Consider the following 24,048-nt stretch of genomic DNA (forward strand, 5'->3'; position numbering starts at 1 on the left):
ATAAAAATAAAAAACATTACAGAGTTCAAGCATCTTGTTTCTAGTTATTTAACAACACAATACAAAAAGAGTTTGCCTCACCTAGAATAAAGAGCAGCTAAGGACAAGTAATATATCTTTTAAGTTTTCCATTCCACACTTTATTCCAAATAGAGTCTACAGTTTACATAAAAGTTTTGGTAAAAGTGCCATTGTTGTTTAAGACATTAACATTAGAGGAATCTGAGTAAATAAAATGTAAAAACTTTCTGTACTTTTTGGAAACTTTTTAAGTCTAAAATTATTTCAAAGTAATTTTTTTAAAGTGAATTTAAACTTAGTATTTTTAGTATGCTTTTCAAAACTCCTAGACAGTGAAATCAAAGCATTTTAATAAAAACTATTTATGAGCAAAAACAGAAGAAAAAGACAAAGAACTCATGGACAAGGACAACAGTGTCAAAACTGCCAGGAGGAAGCGGGAAGAAGGAGGTGGAGGAAGGTGGTGGGGAATAAATGGTGATAGATGGAGACCTGAATTGGGGTGGTAAACATACAATACAGTGTACAGATTATGTGTTGTAGAACTGTGCACCTGAAACCTGTAAAATGTGTTGATCAGTGTCACAACAATAAATTCAATAAAAAGGAAAAAATAAAAGTCATATGAAATGAATTTAAAATAATGAAGTTATGCAGTTTGTGCTAGGCTTGCAAAATCAGAAAATGCAGTATTAAAACTTCATAATCAATTCTATTGTGATTTCTGTGGCTTCATTATTTGATTCTTGGGTAGAATAACCATTAAAATAAACTGAGAATTCAAAGAAATACCACACAGGAGCTCTATGAGCTAATTCCACTAAACAAAGAAGAGAATAACAATAATCAAAGAGAAAGAAATATATGTTGGATGATCAAAGGAGAAGAACCAGAACCAACTAAAGCTACCATTTGTTTTACTATCTGAAAAAAATTTTATTGCTATCAAATAAGAAGGGAGTAAGCCCTTAATATAAAACATCTTGCTATTTCAAGAGTCAAATGTACTTACAGTCAAAATACACCCCCTATGAACATAATGATGTGCAGAGTATAGAAAAACCATATGTTTTTCTGTATGAGAGAAATGGTAGAAAAAAGACAGGTATCTGTGAAGATTAATTACATGTCAACTTGGTAAGGGATGCTAAGATAGCTGGTAAAACATTGTTTTCTGGGTGTGTCTGTGAGGCTGTTTTTGAAAGAGATTAGTATTTGAATCAGTACACTGAGCCAAGAAGATCTACCTTTACCAAGGTGGCAGAAATCATCCAATCCACTGAGGACCTGAACAGAAGAAAAAGGTGGAGGCAGAACAAATTCCCTCTCTCCTTCTGACCTGGGACATCAGAACTCCTGGTTCTCTGGCCTTGGGACTCTGGGACGTAACACAAGCAGCTACCCAGGTGTCAGGCCCTTCAGCTTGGCCTGGGAGTTACACCATTAGCTCCCCATGGTTCTCAGACCTTTGGAATGAGACTGAATTATACCTCTGACTTTCATGGGCAGACGGTGGAATTTATCAAGACTTCATAACCACGTGACCCAATTCCTTTAATAAATTTCCTCATATATATCTCTATCCTATTGGTTTTATTATTCTGGAGAACCCCAACAAATACAGTACACTTACTTTTATCTGGTCTTTTTGGTGTAATTTAACAATCTGTAACTTGAGCATTACGTATCTCCACATAATTATTAAAACTAACATTTCTAGAATAAAGTCAAGATCAAGTTTAACTATTTTTCACTGAATTTTAAAAGTATCATGACTGCCCTGACTGATGTGACTTGGTTGGGCATCATCCCACAAAGCAAAAGGTCACCAGTTAAATCCCCAATCAGGGCACATGCCTAGGTCGCAGGTTCTGTCCCCCATCAGGGTGAGTACAGAGGCAACAATTGGTGTTTCTTTCACACACTGATGTTTCTCTCTCCCACTTCCCCATCTCTAAAAATAAATAAATTTTTAAAAATTAAAAATATATCAGAGGCCTGTCTGAAAAAAGTCCAATTGTTAATATAATGAGAACCGTTTGGGCGATGTTGACGTAACCTGGCAGCCAAGGAGAGTGGACTGGAATGCGCGTGTGTGACCGATGACAACTTCACTGTACTAGTTAGTGGGGGTGGTAATCACGGTTGAATGGCCATGGCATTCAAAATAACTGAGCTAGTAGAGCAACCAATCTACATCAAATATTGTGTTAAGCTTAAACACTCCTCTGGGGAAACTACTAGGATGTTTTAGAAGACTGCAGCTATGTGCAACTGGTGATTGGCAGCTTCATTACAAGACCACACCCGCTCATGCATCATGTCTCATGCAGAGTTTTTTGGTAAAACATCAAATCACTCAGGTTACTTGGGCCCACTACAGTCCAGATTTGGTGCCCTGCAACTTCTGGATTTTCCCAAAACTAAAATCACCTTTGAAAGGAAAGAGATTTCAGACCACTGAAGAGCTTCAGGAAAATACAAGGAAGCTGATGTCAGTGACTGGGAAAACTGCGTGAGGTCCCAAGGTGCCTAAATTAAAGGGGACTGAGGCATCATTGTTCTATGTTTCTTGTATCTTATTCATTAAATGTCTCTACTTTTCGTATTACATGGCTGGATACTTTCTTGACAGACCTCATATATAATTTATAATTATGGATTTACTATACAGGACCTCTTGCTACATCCAGTTCAGTTTCTGAAAAGCTGATTATTGGTCTTATCCATTTTACTCCTAATGGCCTACCACCCATTTAAATAACTACAAAGATCATAAACTGTATAATTAGGCCAGTCACCATTTATATAGCCTAAATTTTATTACTTCAAAGAGCAATGGTTCTGAAGACTTGGCAAAAGACTTTTTAAAAACTTGTAGGAGACACCAAAGAGCTAGCGCGCGCACTCTCTCCCTCACGCGCTCTCGCTCTCTCCCCGCTCAAGCCACATGAGGACATGGAAGTAAGCCAGGAGGAGAGTAATCACCAAAAATCAACCGTGCTGGCACCTTGATCTTGGACATCTAGCTTCCTAAACTACAAGAAAATAAATTTCTGCTATTTAAGCCACCCCACCTATGGTATTTTGTTATAGCAGTCCAAGATGACTAAGACAACATGTAGGGTCTATTTTTAATCATTATTAAAAGAACATTAAAAAAATACCATGCCTTAATGATAGCGGAATAGTAGCCAAACTGGTACATCATTACAATATTGGTCACTATAGAGATTAGTATAATGTTTTGAGAATCATCTGAGTCTAGAATCAAAAATAACTCTTCAGAACTGCCTTAAGTGAAATAGCAAAATATTTTCCTATCAGCTACCAAGCAGCCTAAAATATCGTATCTTACTGTAACCTTTATTTAATGGCATTTGTTTGTGAACACTGTACAGAAAAAGTGATTTGTATGCTACTTCAAAAAACATTCAAAATCATTATTTAAAAAAAATAAAGTTCTAGAAAAAAATATTTAAAAAAATAAAGCTCTAGGCTCTGGCCAGGTAGCTCAGATGGCTAGAGCAACATCCCAACATACCAAGGCTGAGGGTTCAGTCCCCAGCCAGGGCACATATAAGCAATCAACCAATGAATTCATAAATTAAGTGGAACAAATCAATGATTCTCTCTCTCTCTCAAAATCAATAAATAAAACTTTAATAAATAAATAAAATAAAACTCCACACTATGTTCTACAACTCACTAGTGCTAAACAGATCAAATACTAAATACTTCTATGTACTTTTCAATCTTATGGTAAACCTAAAACTACTGTAAAAATCAGTCTACTGTAAAAAGTTTTTCAATAAATATTAAGTTTTTTTAAGTAAATATTAAAGAGCAGTGGGCCTGAGTTGCCATAACTGTCACGTTCATAGTGAAGAAAATGTGCACGAAAACCTCATGTATTAACATGATTTGTGAAGCAAATGAGGTTCTAGATGGTTGTCTATTTCTGAACACAACATGTAACCAGGAAAATATTTTTTTTAGTTCACTCAACATATTACAAAAAGGGAGAAAGGAGTAGATTGTGCAGTACAATCACTGATGACAAGTTCTTATTGAATTTCTTTTGTTCTCCAATATTCCCGATATTCATAAATTTCACAAACATGGCAATGATAAAGGAAATGTTAAAATAATTAAATTCGCTCATATAACACAGCAGTAGTTTTAACTTTTTGGGCTGTAGTTATGTGTCTGTGGATATATTTAAAACTAGCCAAAGTTCTTGTAATTTTTAAAACTTGACATAATTTAACTCTATGTTTGATCAGTAATAGTCTATAATATTTATTGTTAGTACTCATTGAGTTAATATACCAAAAACTCTTCATCAATTCCCATATTTTGTAATTCAAGTAGGCATTTGTTTTTTTTATTTTTGTTTTGTTGTTGTTATTATCATTGTTCCCCCCTTTCCTCCCTAGGCATAAATAACTCTGCAATAAACATTTTGGTGACTAGAGCAATTGGACATTGAAATCCACTGTGTTTCTAACATAGGTAGGTGAGCAGAAATCAACTTCCAAGAGTATCTTTTTGGCCAAGAACCATGGGCCCCAATAATCTCTAAAAAACACAAATACTGGCATGGGCCCTCAAAAAATTCAATTTTAATGAACATTTCCAGAATGTAGAAAAGGTAAATAATATGAAAAGAGTCCCTTATGATTCAAAAGGACTACATCAAATTTAATTCCTAACTATCACTTATCACTTATTTTAAAACAAAACATCTAAGGCACAGAAACCAACAATATTTATAAGATACGCATGCAGTATTTTATTGTTGAATTTTTATTATAAATATTAAAAATATTTTTAAACATAATGATGCAATGCTAACTCATGACACAGAACTAAACAACCCACACTTAAGTAGTAAAAAACAGTGAAAAGGGGGGTTTATCTACCTACACACTTTCCTTCTTCAGAACTCCGAATCCTTTATTCTGGTTTCTATTTCTTTCTTTTTTGAGAGGAGTTTGAGAATTAGAAAACAGATGGAAACAAGTAAGTATATATAAGGTGAATTAGTTCTCTATAGCAAGACAAAAGCTTGAGTCTTTGTAATTCTCTCTTGCTACCTAAAATCTAGATATACTCCATAGTTTTGAAAGCAAGAACTTTTGATTATTAAATGGACAGGAGCACGAAAATATTTCTATGTGTATTGAATCCAGTTTGAACTTATCAAACAAACACAGAATTATTTCTATGATCTCTCTTCTATAACAGGATAACTTTGTTATATAGAATAGTATAAGGTATTCACTACTCTTTATTTGTATTGTGGTTATGTCAAATACTGAAGATAACTAAAGAAAAATATATTTTAGGAGCTTTATTTCTAAAATATGACTACCTGTCACCTTTTGAACACCAGTCTGTAATGTTTTAAGAAGAAAAGAAGAATGAAGGTAACACTTTATAGAAAAAGGTTGTGAAAAACAGTAAAGATGTTCCAGCACACTAATTTATACAGACTGAGATCCAAATTCAGGACCCCAAATAAAGAGAGTTCTCCATTTCTCGCCTGCAAGCATTTTAAAGCCTATATAACTGTTTCTGAAGCAAAAGTATTTCCCAACATCCACCAAGCCAAAAAATGGCACTATATGACTAAGGCTATAACTTTTTAAAAGCAAATTTCGCTCTGACTGGTGTGACTCAGTGGGTTAGGCATCATCATGCAAACTGAAGGTCGCCAGCTCAATTCCCAGTCAGGGCACATGCCTGGGATTGCAGGCCAGGTCCCCGGTTGGAGGTGCGTAAGAGGCAACTGACAGGTATTTCTCTCATACATCGATGCTTCTCTCCCTCTCTTCCCCCCCTCTAAAAATAAAAATACAATAAACATTAAATTTAAAAAAAAAATTTTTAAAGCAAATTTAATGCTTTGGTCATAACTACAATAAAATGATACCACTTCAGAGCCCTACTGCAATGAAAAGAATTACAGAAAGGTAAACGACTGAACTGAAAGGATATTTAGTGGGCCCTTAAATAATATTCTGAGAAATATAATACATCATTCTAGCATCCTTACAAATTAGCACAAAGCTGGGTAAATTTCATCCACAAAACTGGAAATGATTTCCACAGGTACGTGGAACTTGTCCAGGGAAAGGACCTCACCTTAGATTTATTCCAAAAGGGGCTCTCAACTGCTCTGCAGCAACTCCTGAAAGGAGGGCAGTCCAAATATAGTAGGATAAATCCCCCAAAAAGCTGAATCTCTGTTCATAGCAACAGGTGACCCCTGCTGTGAAGCTATAGGACAGGTATACAAATAAATTTGTATGACTTTATCTACTAAATTTTAAAAATGCAAATGTTAACACATAGGCATTATAATCTTAGCAATGAGCAGCAAAGATCTAAGGCCTCAATCTTAAATTAACTATACATTGGTATTATAAAACTACCCTTAATTTTGGATTATTAACTAAAAGTGGGAAGTCATAACAAGTCCTTTGTACTATAGCATTAAAAAATTGTATCTAAAATAACAAATCTTCAGAGAAATTTATGATAGATGTCTCTTACCTCATAAATGTTGGGGTGCCACATTTTGGTCAAGAATCTGAAGGTAGGTGGTGAATATGGGTAGTCAATAGGAAATTTAATATGCGCCTGAAAAGAAAAAAACACAAAATGCTAATAAATGAGACTACAGGTTATTCATCTGCCTAATAATTACCCTATTATACTTCATTGAAATGAAATTCCTTTGTAATAGAGTAGACTTTGGGGATTAAAATAGCTTATATATTTTGTTACCCCAATGCCACAGCTATTATTAGTATGTTCTTATTGCATCTTCTCAAATATCTGTAAGAGTTTATGTTAAATCAACAAAACCCAATAGCTACATAATTTTTTACTGATATCACATGAGTGAAAACAGTAATATGGACAGGTATGTCACATAAATTAAAATAATGTAACATTTTGGTACATAATATAGAACAAAGATTTTTTTTTTAAAGGTTTATTTTATTCTCACTCCAAGAGGGGAGGGGAGGGAAGAAGGAAGGGGAAGTCGGGGAAAGAGAAATACAGAGAGAAAGAGAAACATTAATCAGCTGCCTCCTGCACATGTCCCAACTAGGAATCAAATCCATAACCTAGGCATGTGCCCTGACCAGGAATCAAACTGGCAACCTTTGTGTTACAGGACTACACTCCAACCAACTGAGACACACATGGCCAGGACAGTAATTTTTTCACTCACATAATTTAACCATCACCCAAATAACAAATGCTACCATTTTCAAATAGCTCCTTCCAGTAGTTTCCTGATGCATACATATGCTTGTCTCTTTACAAACTTATTTTCAAAGATTTGAATATACTGTATTTTATACTGTTTTTCCATCTATATCATAAACATTTTCCTATTTCTTAAGTTCAAATGTATGATTGATACTATATGCATAATGTTGAATCATACGAATATAGAAATAAATCATTTTTTAAAAAATAATATATGGGTTTTTTCACACTTTTGCTATTGCAAATACTGTTGCACTGAATGGCCTTGTGTAACAGGGTGCAAAGCGGAATGCCCAAAATTAGCAGAATATTCCCCCACAAACCTGGTTTGGGAGAGGTGGGAGTGGATGATACAAGATATTGGCATAACAAAAGGCAAGTTAATAGTTGTGCTGCCACCCAGGGTAAAAGGTCTTAAGTGACTTTCATGGCGGGGTAGTTTATACAGTGACTGCGCAAGAGGCAGGGAGGTGGAGACTCCGATGTCACAGGGTACTCTTGTCCTACTAAAGATGGCGGCCAAAAGAAAGTAAAAGATATGGGGGAAATGGCAAAAGTAGCACATTGCTGGCAGGGATGGATATGAGGACACTGGCAAGTTCTAGGTCAGCATTTAAAAATAAGAGCGGGCTGAGAGAAGAGAGGCAGCCATGAGGAAAGAGTCAGGAAGTAGGGGAATTCCACCATGACGGCCAAAAGAGTAGGGAAGCAGCCATGTGGACTGTAGGGGGATTTGGCCATGAGGTCTGAGAGAGGAATCAGCAAGCAGCTATGCAGTTTGTAGTGATGCAGTCCACTACAAGGGTGGGTGTGTAAGGCAGAAGCCATGCCAGCCAGGAGTCAAGATTCTGCCACGTGGCCTGGTGCAATAAGGAAGAGCAGCAGCCTCTGAAAAGGTTCCCTGGTGTAGAAGGCTCCCACCTGCCCCAGCCATCCGACATGACGGTCTGGTGCGTAAGGAGATGCTAACTCAGTTTGGAGTAGGAGATGTCATGCAGTTTGGGATTAAGATCTGGGGTAAAGGAAGAGGAGACCTGCTGGAAAGCCTGCCTGGAAAACACTGCAGCAGAATTGATGGAGCTGTGCAGGAACCTGCCTAACCAAGCACGGATTAGGAAGATGCCTGGAATGCTAAACTGTGACCGGGAATGCTGAGCTGTGGACTTCCGCTTTTTCTGAAAGACATTACCTCTGACTGGCGTATTCTGAAACTGGCCTGGTTTGGCAAAGCAGGGGCAGGATTATGTGTTTTGGGGTGTTTTAAAGGGAGTGGGGCTTAACAGCAGAAACTGGCCATTATTCTAAACCTGTATGGCCTTAAATAAACAATCCTTTTCCTTTCTCACAGAACTCTTGCACCCGGAGTCACACTTCTTGGCAGCAGGCAATCAAACCTCACAGCTGTTCCAGAACAGCATAGGCGGGGTTCTGTAACACCTGGCCATATATCTTATTTCAAATAAAATGAAATCCAGAAAAAAATTTCATCTAACAATATCAGTAAAAGGGAGTGAAGAAGGGAATGAAGAACAAGCTAAGAGTAAATAAGCTAAAGACATTAATAAAAACGGTAGTGTCAGGACCCTCAAAAATTCTTTAATAAAAACATTGAGAAAATTGTCAAAAATTGTGAGAATCAACTTCTTCAGAATCTAGGAAGTAACCAAGGCTTGCAGCAATTCAGAGTATCTATTCAAGAAAAACAGCTGAACCTCAGTTAGAACAGTAAGTTCCATGGTATTTCAACTTGTCCTAGTCCCTGTCCTGCTCTCCAGAGCCATGGTAGCCTTAAACTACTAAGAGTACACACTTGAGGTAAAGACCAGCAGCCACAGAATGAACTGGCACTTCTTTCAGGCCATACTCCCAAAGAGCTGTCATTATTTGACCTTTCTGGAGATTCCTTAGAAGAACCCATTTTCCTGCCTGGTCAAACAATAAGACTAACCAAAAAAGCAGGGATCTGAGAAGTCCATAAAAGCTTTGAGAAACTCTGACAAATTCTTAAGAATCTAGAAGACCGGGACAATGCGGGGCCATGCATAGGCAATGTACAAACTCTATGCACATACTCAGGAAAGTCATGAGAAGTAATTAGAAGGCTGAACTTGAAGATCTGCACAATAAGGAAATTAATGCTAAGGTACAGTTCACAACTGCCTAGCTAAGTATTAAAGGCATGCCCAGACAAATACACAAAGCTCCTTTTCAATGCCTGGGAGAGGGCTGAGGGGAAAAGAGATCTATGGAAATCCCAGCTGCCTTCTTTCCAGAAATTAAAAGACTGGTACTGAATACTAATTCATGGGACCCAGAATAGCCAAAACAATCTAAAACTAACTAGAAAACTCAACACTTTTCAATTTCAAAACATACTACAAACCTACAGTGATCAAGACAGTTTGGTACTAGTGTAAGGACAATTTAATGGGATTTGAAAAAGGCTTTTCAACAAATTGTGTTGAGACAACTGGATATTCACATGCAAAAGAAATGAAGTTGTATCTTTCAAAACAGCCATAGACTCTTTTCCTCTTTTTTTTTTTTTATCTTCACCAGAGGATATGTTTGTTGATTTTAGAGAGAAAAGAAGGGAGAGAAGGTGGGGAAGAAGGGGGACGAGACAGAGGGAGAGAAAAACACTGATGTGAGAGAGAAACATCAATCAGTTGCCTCTAATACATGCCTCAACCGGGACTGAACCTGCAACCTTTTGATGCATGAGACACTTTAACCAACTGAGACACCCAGCCAGTGCCAGTCCAGCAGTTTCTTGAAAGAATAAACAGTTACCATGTGACCCAGCCAAGTCCACTACCAGGTGTATGCCGAAGAGAAATTAAAACATTACATCCACATAGTAACTTGTACACAACTGTTCACAGCAGTATAATAGCCAAAATGTAAACGCCCCAAATGTCTGTCAATTGAAAAATGGTAAACAAAATGCCATAGATATTCATACACTAGAATATTAGCTATGAAAAGGAATTAACAGGTGCTACATGTAGGTGAACATCAAAGCATTAGTTATGTGAGAAGCCAGTCACAAAAAAAACATAGTTATGAAATGTCCAGAAGAGTTTAGCATATCCCTAGGGCTGATGATGGAAGGTAACACTGTGAAGAAATAGAGGTGACTGTTCAAAAGTATGGGTCTTTTGAAGGGAAATGTTTGAAAATTGATTGTGGTGATAGTTGAACAAATTTATAAATATACCATAAACCAATGAACTGTGTATTCTAAATGTGTGAATTGTATATATGCATTAAAGTCACAATAAAACTTCCTTTTTAATAAAAAACTAAAGCACAAAAGTAGTCATACCCAATAGCAACAGCACATCTAGTTCCCAGATTTTGGTTTCTAAATATTATTCATTTTCTAGTAACAGGAACAAGGGCTTGTTGGAGAAACACTTGACTCTAGAACCAGGACAGAAAAAATATAAAATGAGCCTGGAACATCTTATAATGTCTCAAAGTGAGTTTGATTCCCTTTCCTTGTGAGTATGGGGATACACTTAACGATTCAATTCCTAAGAATAAAGTACGGAAAGGAAGAAAGAGTAACCCGACGGTGGAGGAAACTGGCAGCACCACCTTAACGAAGTGACCAAGGTTAACATCACCAATGCTAAATCATGTTGAAATCATGACTTCCCTGATATGATCTAGTGAGAAAAACAGTTCATCTCTGTAGTGTTCTTATTCCAAAACAGGCAACTCCAGTCTAATGATGAAAAAAACATTAGACAAACCCAAATGGAGGGATATTCTACAAAATACCTGACCAGTTCTCTTCAAAATTATAAAGGTCATGAAAAACAAAACAAAATATGGAGAAATCATCAAATACTGAAGAAGTCTAAGGAGACATGAAAATTAAATGCAATATGTTATCCTGAATTGGATTCAGGAATAATAAAGAGACACTGGAGGGTGGTAGGAGGGATGGGGCATGACTACTAAAGGAGTACGGGATTTCTTTGGAGAGGTGATGAAATGCACTGAAACTAGATGGTGGTGATGGTTGTACAACCTTGTGAATATACTAAAAACCATTGAACTGTACACCTTAAAAGGATGGATTTTATGATATGTGAATTAGAGCTCAAATTTTTTTAAAAAGGACACTAGTAGAAAAACTGGTGCAGAAGGGAAAAAAAGGCAAGGGAAAGCAATAAAGCCAGAGTGGCTACATGAATATCAGAGACAGTATACTTTAGAATAAGGAATATTATCAGGGATAAAAAGAGGGCAATTTCATAATAATAAGGGAGTCAATTCGCATTGAAAAACATAATTCTAAATATGTACAATATACACCTAACAGAATTTAGGGTACAAAATAACCATAAAATTGTATCACTGAAAAGAAAAAAGAGAAAAATCCACGAAATCATAACTTTTCTCTCAATAATCTAAAGCAAAAGTAGAAAATCAGTAAAGGTATGAAAGATAATACACAGCTCAAAAACAGCAGCATATACATCCTTTTCCTGGAAATACGGAACATGCACCAAGCTATGTCATACTCTGGGACATAAAACATACCAACAATTTGAAAAGAAATGAAATCACACAGAGCATGTCCTCTGAACACAAGTGAATTAAAAAAAAATCAATAAAGTTAATTGAACCTCCCAAAATATTTGGAAATTAACAGAATAAGTAACCCATAGTTTAAAGAGAACCTCCCAAAATATTTGGAAATTAACAGAATAAGTAACCCATAGTTTAAAGAGAAATCCACAAAGTTTAATTAGAAAATATTAATTGAACATGAAAAAATGACTCACAAAAATTGTTAACATACACCTGAAGCAATACCCAGAAAAATTTTTAACACTAAATGCTTCTTTCTATAAGGAAAGATGAAAGGTCTTAATTCAATGGTGTAGACTTCTGCTTAAGAAAATTAGAAAAATAAGAAATTAAACCAAAATTAAGCAGAAGAAAAAGAAATTAGGTAAAAGCAGAAAATAATGAAATTGAAATATGGGGAAACTACAAGAATAAATCAATAAAACCAGAAGCTACATCTCTGAAAAGATCAAGAAAATTGATAAACCCATAGCCAAACTGATAAGAAAAACTGACTACACAAATACCAATATGAGAAATAAAACAGGAAACAGCACTATAGATTCTACCAATATTAAAAGAATGACAACAGAATATTACAAATTACTTTGTGCTCATAAAATTCAATAAATTCTATGAAATTACTTGAAAATACAAAGAACCAAAGCTACTTAAGATGAAATACAGGGTCTGGCAGAAGTAATGCCTGCTTCAGAGTGGTTGGTAGGGTAATTATATGGGTGTGATAATTTATAGTTTTAATTTTAATATTTCACCTAAAATATCCTATGGTGTGCTTGAGTGTGATTATGTTATGTTATGTAATAAGAATTACATGCTTATGATTTTGTAATAGACAAATCTGTAATAAAAAGGGGGCATTATTTGTGCTGGACCCCCTATATTTATCACAGAAATTGATTTTGTATTTTAAACACATTACACAAGAAACCCCCAAGCCAGAAGGAAACTTCAATGGCAAATTCTATCAAATATTTAAGGAAGCAGTAACATCAATTCTGAACAAGCTCTTCTAGAAAATGCAGTAAGAGGAAAGACTTTCCAATTCATTCTATGATGCCAGCAACTCCCTGATATAAAAAACAGACAAAGACATTACAAAAAATTAAACCACAGAACCAATATCTCTCATGAACAGACATAAAAATCCTCAAAAAAATATTTACAAATAGAATCCAACAATATATTAAAAAAGGATAATGAATCATGACCAAGTCATGTATGTCACAGGAATTCAAGGCTGATTCACATTCTAAAATGCTGACTGATCTTACACTTTCTAAAATATTACAATTAGGCATAGTAAAAGATTAACAACAATAACTAACGATAAAATATAACAATTATAACAAGATACTGTAACAAAAGTTATGTGAATTGGTCTCTATCTTTCTAGTAATCAACCTCATAAGTGAAATGGCTACTAAGCTGTATCTACAGAAATAGAATCCTGGGAAACATAATATAGTAAAATTTAGTATTTGTTTTTAAATTTAATAGTAGACCAACCTCGGGTGCTTTAAAACACAGGTAGGCCTTCCAAAAATGTTAGGGTCCAAAAATTTCAAGTGCTTAAAATGTGGAACCACAATATTAGGAAGTTAAAAGACCAAAGAGCCAACTGCCAATCACATTCTACCCAAATCTGTTCTATCCAATGGTTTCGCTATATAATAGGACGTTTGTATCATTTGTGTTCAGGACTAAGGAAATACCAAATTTGATCTTATTCTTTAAACTTAGTAGAAGCAGTGATAATAATAAATGAGAATTAAAATTCTTACATTAAAAGAATTTAAGTAGCAAAAATAAATACAGAAATCCAGGTGCCCCTTCCTTATACCATATATTTTTTATTTTCCATTTGTTTTAATCCCAAAGCTCAACACATGAATGGGCAAAATATGACTAAGTAAACATAGGCATGCACTCCTTGTACTGGAAAGAACAGATACAGATGTTTGCAAGTGCTTACTTTACAAAATAGTCTCTCAATAGACAAGCTTAAAAGGTATGCATAGGAGTGGTTGGTGGTGGCGGAGTAAACTTTTTTATTTCACAAGTACTGTAAGTGAATACATCTTTGTTGTAAGGAATTTGAACGATACGAGTTGTTTTTTTTTTTTAAATCACTCTAGGTTCTGTTTCTATTCTCCTCCTTAAACAGTTTCATTTCTATTATCCACCCTAAACATTTTCTGTGACTAAAGATTCCTAAGACTCAAATGTCAGGGAAATTCCCAAACATTCACTGGGACTCAAGTAAATAATACTAAGGGTATTCACGAACTACAGCTAAGAAGTTATTAAATAACAAATAATGTGCTGGTTTCCAAATGACCAAGAAATAGTACAAAATAAATATAAACCATCTTGCAGAAAATAATCCAAAATCACTTCTTAAAGTTTAATTATAAGTCAGTCCTTTTTTCCACTATTCATTCAAGATCTTATTAAGCATTTCCCAAGTTCCAGGCAGGGTACTGAAGACCTATAGATTTAAAAAAAAAAAAAAAAAAAAAAATCACACTCTCCTTACAATGAGAAAAGTAATTTGTTCTATGTATAGAAAAGAGATTTAGTCAGCTGGGCAAAAACAGGAAAAGACTTCCCTTGTCCAACACCTACTGAGTACTACTATATATTGGTACTATGCCTAGGTGTTGCCTAAGTAGTTCTCTGGATGAGTAAAAGCTGAGGAAATAGAATGAAGCCACCAGGTGCAAAGAGTGACAGTAATAAGGTATGGCTAGTAAGTTGTTAGTAGCTACAGGAAATAAAACTGGATGAAGGTAGATTAAAGCCTCATGTAGGTGCTACCAAAGCCACAGAAAATACTTAGTTAAAAAATAATGGCAAGATGTACATTTTAGAAAAATGACTCTGTACAGCACTATAAAAGGGCTAAACAGGATAAAACAGAGAGATATATTATAAGAGTTTTCCTATATTTTCCATTAAATCAGTCTCACCTCCAGAACTGGCATACACTTTAGAAAACTTTACTAATTATTACAGAGTTATATAATGTATTATCTGGATAAACTAGGATTGTGAAAATTTCCATAAAAAGTTAGGAATCTGGTCATTGGAAATGTAACCTCCTCTATCACATTTCTATTGAGGAAATTAGATTATCCTTTCCAGAAACAGAAATAACCAATAAAATTTAGTACCATCTGTGTAGTCAAATCTCTAGGCTCCCAAAATGTCTTCACTGAATACTAAATATATTAAAAGAAATCTTTGCAGAGTAATTAGGTATACAGTTGCATAAAAATGTATGAAGAATGTAGATGTACCAATATGAAAGGCAGCATGGAATAGTTGTAAAGGACATCTGCTCAAAAAACTAAAGTGTCTGGGTTTGAATCTTAAGTGCAACCCACTAGCTGTTATTTTAGGTAAGTTATTTAATTTGTGTCTCAGTTTCCTCATCAGTACCTATTAAATGAGTTGGTGTGAGGATTAAATGAACTAACGTGTGTAAAATCCATAAAAGATACGAGGTTTGTTTAAAATTTAAATAGGCAAGGGTCATGTCATAAAGCCTTCTTTTATAAAGAGCCCCTTTTATAGATTGCTCATTTTCACTTTGTTTTATCTCTTTTGCTTACCTGTCTTTAGATTATAACACTACTAGCTTTAGAAAAGACAACTAGAGAGATTCTTACCATCCTAAGGAACTCAAATTTTCTGAAATCAGTTTTCTAAGAGTGTTACCAGCCCTAATTATTTTTACTTAAATACAATAAACAAACACTAATTACATACTATTGTTTCTGTATTTTCTCTAAACATATACTAGTATTTTGAATCACTTACTTTGAACTTTCATCTTTAACAATCTGTACCTTGAACACAACTCATCTCCACGTATTTTTTAAAAGTAACATCTCTAACCCTGACAGGTGTGGCTCAGATGGTTGGGTGACGTCCTGCAAAGTGAAAGACCCCCAGTTCAATTCCAGGTTAGGGAACATGCCTAGGGTTTCAGGTGCAGTTCCTGGTCAGGGCGCATGCCAAGAGACAACCAACTGATGTTTCTCTCCCTTCCCCTTTCTCTTAAAGAAAAAAAAACAAAAAGGGCCCTGTCTAAGTTATTCTTATATCACAACCAAAAGCGGTAATATTTGGAGGTACCTTAAAAGTTGTCATAAAAAACTCCTTCAATAGAATTTACAATCCTAAAAAATTTAGCTAAAGTTAAAATCCAGGGGAATATTCTGCTATAGTACTTCCCTGAGATTATGCAGTTTTATTACTATTACTTTATTTTTCAGAACCCTATTAATATTTAAATGTATTATTTCATTTACGTAACTCTCCCTTTACGTGAAGGCATGGAGAAACTTATAAACATCTGAATTGAAAATCAGACTTCACTTTCAAGGAAAAAAGATCAAACCTCGTCTTCAAGAAGAATCAACAACAGTGGTGAAGATCTGAACAATTCTTGATCTCCCCAAGAATAAAAAGGAGTTCATATACTAAAGAGTGACTGTTCTGAAACTGTAGTAACAAAAAGCTACCAGAACCAGTATAAAATTGCTTAGTCAATACCTGACAGTTCTATAGCTATGAAACAATAACCAATTTTAAACCCACTCAAACAAGTTACCTCAGTGAACTGTTTTTGCAACCCAACCTGTCAGTGACAGCCCCTTCCTTCTGAGAGCCAGCCAGCTGGGAACACACTCCAACGAACACACTTCTGAAAATGAACCAATCAATAACTTTCTCACCCAAGTAACCATGTTTCCACAGCTGATGCCAACCCACCATGGCTATAAAAAAATCCACAAAGTCCTAAACGTCACATTTCTCAAAAACCCTGTAAGATAGGCAGTTTACTGCATAACAAAAAAGTGATTCAGAAAACAACAGTATATGTAAATGAAGTATATACACTGGTCTGAGACACAATTTTGATAACCCCCAATTTGCAGTATTAAAGTAATTTTGTTATCCCATTAATTATTTTCATACAGAATTTCATCCATGACAATATGCAAGTATGAATAGTGAAATGTATTCCAATTGTTCCTCCTACCTGGTTAATTAACATACTATTAAATAGGTTAAGAAAAAGTTTCCCAGTCCTAAACACAACTGTTCTTGGTAATGGATCAGCTTACAGCAAATGTAGTGTTGACTGTTGCATCTGGGTTAGTGCCTAGAGTTAGTGTGAAATGAGGACATTCCCACCGTCGAGTTTTTTTTGGGCTATGTCATCAGCTCACATCTGATATAGAATAACGTTCCCAACATGACAGCAAAAGCAATCAAAACATGTTTGTTATTAACTTACTGAGTTTCAAAGTTAACCACTAGTATAAACTTTTAAATAGTTCATTAACAGTATGTGAAAAATAAAGTGAGCAGCTAAACCTAGTGATATTGTAACACGTGCCACAGGTTTTAAGTTAAGAAATTATGAGTATTGATTAAAAGTTCCAATCTAAAAAGTTTAATTTAGAATTACTATAATACTGAAATAATTATCCTAAAATTAAAATGAAATATAAAGAAGAAATCCCTGTTGCTCTTACTGGACTCTAGTAAGTAATTTCAGATATTTAAGAAGTAACTCAATACTGATACTCATAATAATCTGTATTTTTAAAAATATAGTAATAAAAAATGTTTCTTGCAGTTTGGGAAGTAAAATCTTTTATTCTCCCATCCCCATCCAGACCAGAATGCTAGAGGAACCCAATGCACCATCAGCTGAGTTAATGTTAAATAGAATAGCAGAAAAGATACCTGGACTTTCAGTTAAATATGTCTCACCACATGTATTTACTGATGCTTCCTAACAAACAACTAAGTTTATTAAAGGTATTTTTATTTTTTTAAAGATTGTGTTTATTTTTTATTTTTAGACAGAGGGGAAAGGAGGGAGAAAGAAAGGGAAAGAAACATCAATGTGTGGTTGCCTCTCACATCCCCCATACTGGGGACCTGGCCCCCAACCCAGGCATGTGGCCCTGGCTGAGAATCAAACCGGCGACCCTTTGGTTCACAGGCTGGCACTCAATCCACTGAGCCACACCAGGCAGGGCAAAGAAAGCTACTTTTATTTTTCATAAATCATAAACCTAGAAGGAAAAATGGGACGACAAAAGACAACATTTCGGAAGCCAGAAACCAGAAGAATAAGTAGTAACTAATTTAGAAGACCAGAGAAAACTTAAGCCCAAGTTGGTGTCACAAGCAAAGAAATAGGGTTATTTCCTTCCACAGAACCATGGAAAAGCTCAGAAAACTAGAGGCACCAACTACAGATGGTTCTAAAATAGGAAGACTGGCCCAAAGTCTGCGTAAAGTATAGTGAGATCCCCAGAACCACTCCCCACACTAACAGAAGACTGGAGTTTTACTCTTTGCTAGGGTTAAACTGAATAGAATAAAGTGTGGAGAAACCAAACTGAAAATAGGGAAAATCTCACTTCTGAATGGTAAGATCCTGCACTTCTTTTTTCCACCTGGGTCTCAGAAGGCTGGCAATTAGCACTATACACAGCAGGTAAAGAACGGATTCTTCATTGAAGTAGTTTACTATCTACAACAGGAAAAAAAAGTCAACTATATGTACCTTAATACAGTGGTTTAAAAGAAAAAACTTAAAGATATAGTAAGTGGAGATTCCCCAGTCAGCTCAGCCCAGCCCAACCAGATCACCGCACAGCAACACCTAACAGTTCTCAAATGCTGCCCTTGCACAGAGAGCTGAATATGACTTTCAGTATGCCTTTTAGTACCTCACTCTTACAGATCTCTAGACATTTAAGGGAAGCCTAAAGGCAAAAAAAGAAAAACAAAACAAAAAACCCCTAGAACACCTTTAAGAAAAATAAAAACCTCGAAAAAAATGTAATAGTCTCAGAATTTTAAGAAAAGATATGGAACCCATAAAATAAGGAAGCCAAAAAAGCGGGGACAAAGGACATTCAAATAACAGAAAATAATGGCTTTTGAAAAATTAAAACTATGATAGCAAAGAGGAAATGCACACATGCAAATATTATGTATATGGGCCATAAGACTGAACTGAAGATACCTCCCAGGAAATAGAATGAGAAAAACAAATATGATAAATAAGGAAAAAAATAATTAAAAGAACAGTCTAGGAAGATCAACATTCATGTAACAGGAATTTTTAAAAGACAAAACAGGTAATACATTATTTAAGAAAAAAATTCTAAAACTAAAGGACACAAGTAGACAGAATCTACTAATGCCTAACATGATGAAGGAAAAAAAAACTACACCAAAGCATATCATTGTGAAATTTCAGAACACTGGGGACACAGTGAAGAGCCTATACAATTCCAGAGTACGTACATAATGTTATGTGTCAATTATATCTCAATAAAGCTGGGAAGGGCATGGGTAGATTCCACAGAGGAAAAAAAAAAAATGAAAATCATCACAGGAAACTTCTCCACAGCAGCACAGAAAGCAAGAAGACAATGCCTGTAAAATTCTGAGGAAAAATTATTTTAAACTGCTAACTCTACACTTAGAAATACTATCATTCAATTATGCTAACTAATTGAATATAGTTATTCATTATATACATGTATCTAATCACTATGTTACACACCTTAAAGTAGTACAATTATATCTCAGTAAAATTGAACAAACATTACCTAGGAATAAGTCTACAAGAAGATGTGTACGACCTCTATACTGAAAACTATAAAGCACAGATAAGAAAAATTTAAAAAACCTAAATAAGTAGAAAGATGTAACACCCACAGACAGAAAGTCTCAATATCATTAAGACGTACACTGTCCCCCTTGATCTATATATTGAATACAATTCAATAAAAATCCCAGCAGGTTTTCTGTGGAAATTGATGAGCTGATACTAAAATTTATGGGGAAAACATATAGGACTTAGAACAGCCAAAGACAACCTGAAAAAGAACATAAAATTGTGAGCATACACTACTAGATTTCAAGACTTAACTATAGGCTATAGTTACAAAGGCTGTAAGGATACAAAAACAGACAAATGGAACGGAAGGGTGTCCAGAAAAGAAACACATAGGACCAGCTAAGTTTACAACAAAGACAACATTGCAATTCAGTGAGAGAAAGAACAGTCTTTTTAATAAACGGTACTGGAGCAGTTACTAGATATCCACATTGAAAAATTAACCTTGACCCATATCACTTTATTTACAAATGAATCATGAACCTAAGTGCAAAACTAAAACTACAGTTTCTAAAAGAAAACATTTTTTAAAAATCTTCATGCTGGAAGAAATAAAGGCATCCAAATTTGAAAGGTATTAAGTAAAATCACCTTTTTTTCCAGGCATGATCTTAAAGTAGAAAACCCTAAAGATTCCACATAGAACAGAAACTGTTAGTATAAAAAAATTCAGCAAAATTGCAGGATACAAAACATCCAAAAATAAGTTGCCAAAAACAGGTTGCATTTCTATATAATAACAATTCATAAAGGAAATCAATAAAACAATTCTATTTACAAAGGCATCAGAAAGCATCAGTAAAGCAAAGAATGGCATCAGGATAAAATACTTAGGAATATACTTAAAAAAGGAGGTAAAAGACCTGTACACTGAAAACTACAAAACATTGCTGAAAGAAACTAAAGACAACAACAAATAAATGAAGAGACATCCCATGGCTCATGGGTTGGAAGACAGTATTTTTAAGATGTCAATACTACCCAAAATGATCTATAGATTCAATGAATCCCTATCAAAATCTCAATTATAATACCTGCAGAAATAGAAAAATCCATCCTGAAATTCATGCAAAATCTCAAGGAACTCCAAATAGCCAAAACAGTCTTGAAAAAAACAAGATTGGTGGTCTCATACTTCCTGATGTCAAAACTTACTACATAAAGCTACTGTTTTCAAAACAATGCGATAGTGGCATACAGACAGACATACAAGGTCTGTCCAGAAAAAGTCCAGCCATTGTTAATGTAACACAAACAGTTTGCACAACATCAATGTAACCTGACCGCCAAGGAGATAGGACTGGAATGAGCATGCATGAGCAATGATAATTTCACTGTAACAGTCAGTGGGAGCAATAGATGCTGTTGAACAAGCATGTATATATATACTGTGTGGCCATCACATTCAAAATGACTGAGCAAGTAAAACAATGAATCTGCATCAAATTTTGTGTTAAGCTTGAACATTCCTCTGCAGAAACTACTCAGATGATTCAGAAGGCCTAGGCTATGGGCAACTGGTAATTGGCAGCTTCATCACGACAATGCGCCTGCTCAGAGTTTTTTGGTGAAACATCTAATCACCCAAATGACTCAACTCCTTTACAGCCCAGATTTGGTGCTCTGTGACTTCTGGCTTTTCCCAAAACTAAAATCACCTTTGAAAGGGAAGAGATTTCAGGCTGTTGATGAGATTCAGGAAAATATGAGGGGGCAGCTAATGGCAACTGGGAGACCTGTGTGAGGTCCCAAGGTGCCGACTTTGAAGGGGACTGAGGTGTCATTATCCTATGTACATTGTATCTTGTATCTTCTTCGATAAATGTCTTTACTTTTCATATTATGGCGCTGGATACTTTCTTGACAGACCTTGTCATACACCTAATGGAAAAGAAGAAAGCGCCCAGAAATAAACCCTCATGTGCATGATCAAATGGTTTTGACAAGGGTGCCAACATTATTCAATGGAGAAGAAAGAGTCTTTTCAGTAAATGATCATGGAAAAACTGTCTATCTACATGGAAAAGAATGTACTTGGACCCTTACCTTACACCATACATAAATATTAATTTAAAGTAATCAAAAACCTAAACATAATACCTAAAATTATAAAACTTGTAGAAGAAACCAGAAGGAAAGCTTCAGGACATGGAGTCTGACAATGATTTCTAGAATATATCATTCAAAAAGCACATCAACAACAACAACAAAAATACTAGACTATATCAAAATTTAAAATGTTTACACATCAAATAATAATATCAACAGAGTGAGAAAGCAAGCCACAGACTTGGAGAAAATATTTGCAATTCATACATCCAATGAGGGTTTAATATCCAGAATATAAATTGAACTATAATTCAACAACAACAACAAAATTATAAACTAGACAAAGGGCTTGAACAGATATTTCCCCAAAGAAAATATACAAATGTCCAATCAGCGTATGAAAAGATGCTCCTCAACAGTCATTAGGAAAATCTAAATCAAAATTGCAATGAAATACCTACCATTTTATACACATTAGGATGGCTATTATCAAAACAAAACAAAATAAATGTTGGTGAGGAATCATAGATTGTTCTCAATTAATGTCTCAGTTTGATCACTCTCAGTTTCAACTGGTCTACCTGACTGCAGAGCATCATCAAGCGAGAAATCTCCAACATGAAACTTCTCAAACCACTTTTGACATGTGTGATCAGTCATAGCACCTTCTCCATACAATACACAATTCTTTATATGCATTTCAGTTGTGTTTTTACCTTTCTTGAAATGAAAAAGCATAATATGCTGAAAGTGTTGCTTATTTTTTTCCATCTTCAATATTAAAATGGCTACACAAAAATTCACCAGTTTTGTTGTTTTTAACGCACACTGATATAACAACTATCACAACACAATCTAACAAAACTGTTCTGAATGAAGTTAAAGACGATTAAATGCTACTAAAGCCATCTTACAGAAAAATACAAACAAACCTTTTGGCCAACCCAACAAAATGGCGGTGGCCAAAAGCTGGGGATAGGTGGGAACAGAGTTATTGTTTAATGGTTCAGGGTTTCAGTTTAACAAGATGAAGTACAGGAAATAGATGGTCATGAGTGTTATACAACAATGTGAATGTACTTAATGCCATGGAATTGTACACTTACATTTTATCACACACACACACAGACACACACACAAATACCTTCATAATATTGGAGTAGACAAAAATTCTTCAGTAGGACACAAAAGGTACTAATCACAGAAGAAAACATCGATAAATTTGACTTCTTTAAAAATAAGAATTTCTGGTTCCCCAAAAGACATCATTAAAACAGGAAATGAGCAAGCCCTGGAAGTGCAGGGGTAAGTATATTCACAAAGCATATATCCAACAAATGATTTGTATCCATAGTATAGAAAACTCAAGCAGATTAATAAGAAAAAGACAAAGTGACAAAAATGGGCAGAAGACCTGAATTGGCACTTCATAAAAGAGAACATGCAAATGCAAGAAATAGATACAAAAATAAAGATAGGTTTTCAACTTTAGTCATTAGGAAAAATGCAAAATTAAAAAATACCTAAAATGAAAAAGAACAGCAATGATGCAAAACTGCAGTAACTCATATACCACATGTGGTAAGGTAAACCACTTTACAACTATAGCTGTACATATGTATACCCTATGACTCAGAAATTCCATTTTTGATATATACCCAACAGGATTATACTTTCACCAAAATACATAAACCAGGTTCAAAATAGCAATATATTGTACATACAAACACTGAAGTTACCAAAAATAGCCATCGATAGGAGCGTGAGTGAAGTGAAACAATCATTTAATAGAATACTATTATTAGCAATGAGAATAAGTGATATAAAACTATACATAATAAAATGGATAAATCACATAAATATGACTTTGAAAGAAGCCAGACACAAAACAGATTCATGCTGTTTGAATCTATATATAATGAAATTCAAGAACAGGCAAAAGTAATCTATGTTGTTAGAAATTAGAATTATTCCATGGAGTAGGAAGATAGTTCCGGAAGCGAACACAAGAAAGGGCTCTTAGAATGTTAGTAGTGTTATTCTTCTTGATCTGGATACTACCAAGATACATGGATGCTCCAGTTTGTGAAAATTCATTAAGCTGTATACTTGTGACATACGTACTTTTCCTGTATTCATGTAATTTGATAAAATTTAAAATGTTTGTCATATTTTAATTAATGAATTTAAATACGATAACCTGGTGTATTTTAAATTTTTGAGGCGATATTTATATTTCTGGCAGAGTTTAGAGACAAATTACTGATAAGTACTCTAGAGAACTAAGTACGATAAATGATGTGGGGAGATCAATCAACTCCACCCGAAAACAAACAATGCATAGGGAAGAAAAG

General features: G+C 34.9%; 1 protein-coding gene across 1 annotated transcript in view; it reads right to left on the minus strand.

Moving 5' to 3' along the window:
• The window catches only part of UBE2R2 (ubiquitin conjugating enzyme E2 R2), an 86,413-nt gene that overhangs the window by 20,700 nt on the left and 41,665 nt on the right, over window positions 1-24,048 (minus strand). The window contains exon 2 of the mRNA XM_054582914.1: window positions 6,583-6,669. Within this exon, the coding sequence (XP_054438889.1) occupies window positions 6,583-6,669 (87 nt within the window). The remainder of the gene's footprint in view (window positions 1-6,582; window positions 6,670-24,048) is intronic.

The sequence above is a fragment of the Pteronotus mesoamericanus genome, unplaced genomic scaffold (genome assembly GCF_021234165.1).
Source record: "Pteronotus mesoamericanus isolate MK-2021 breed Mesoamerican mustached bat unplaced genomic scaffold, CSHL_Meso_final contig_73, whole genome shotgun sequence".
Taxonomy (NCBI): Eukaryota; Metazoa; Chordata; class Mammalia; order Chiroptera; family Mormoopidae; genus Pteronotus; species Pteronotus mesoamericanus.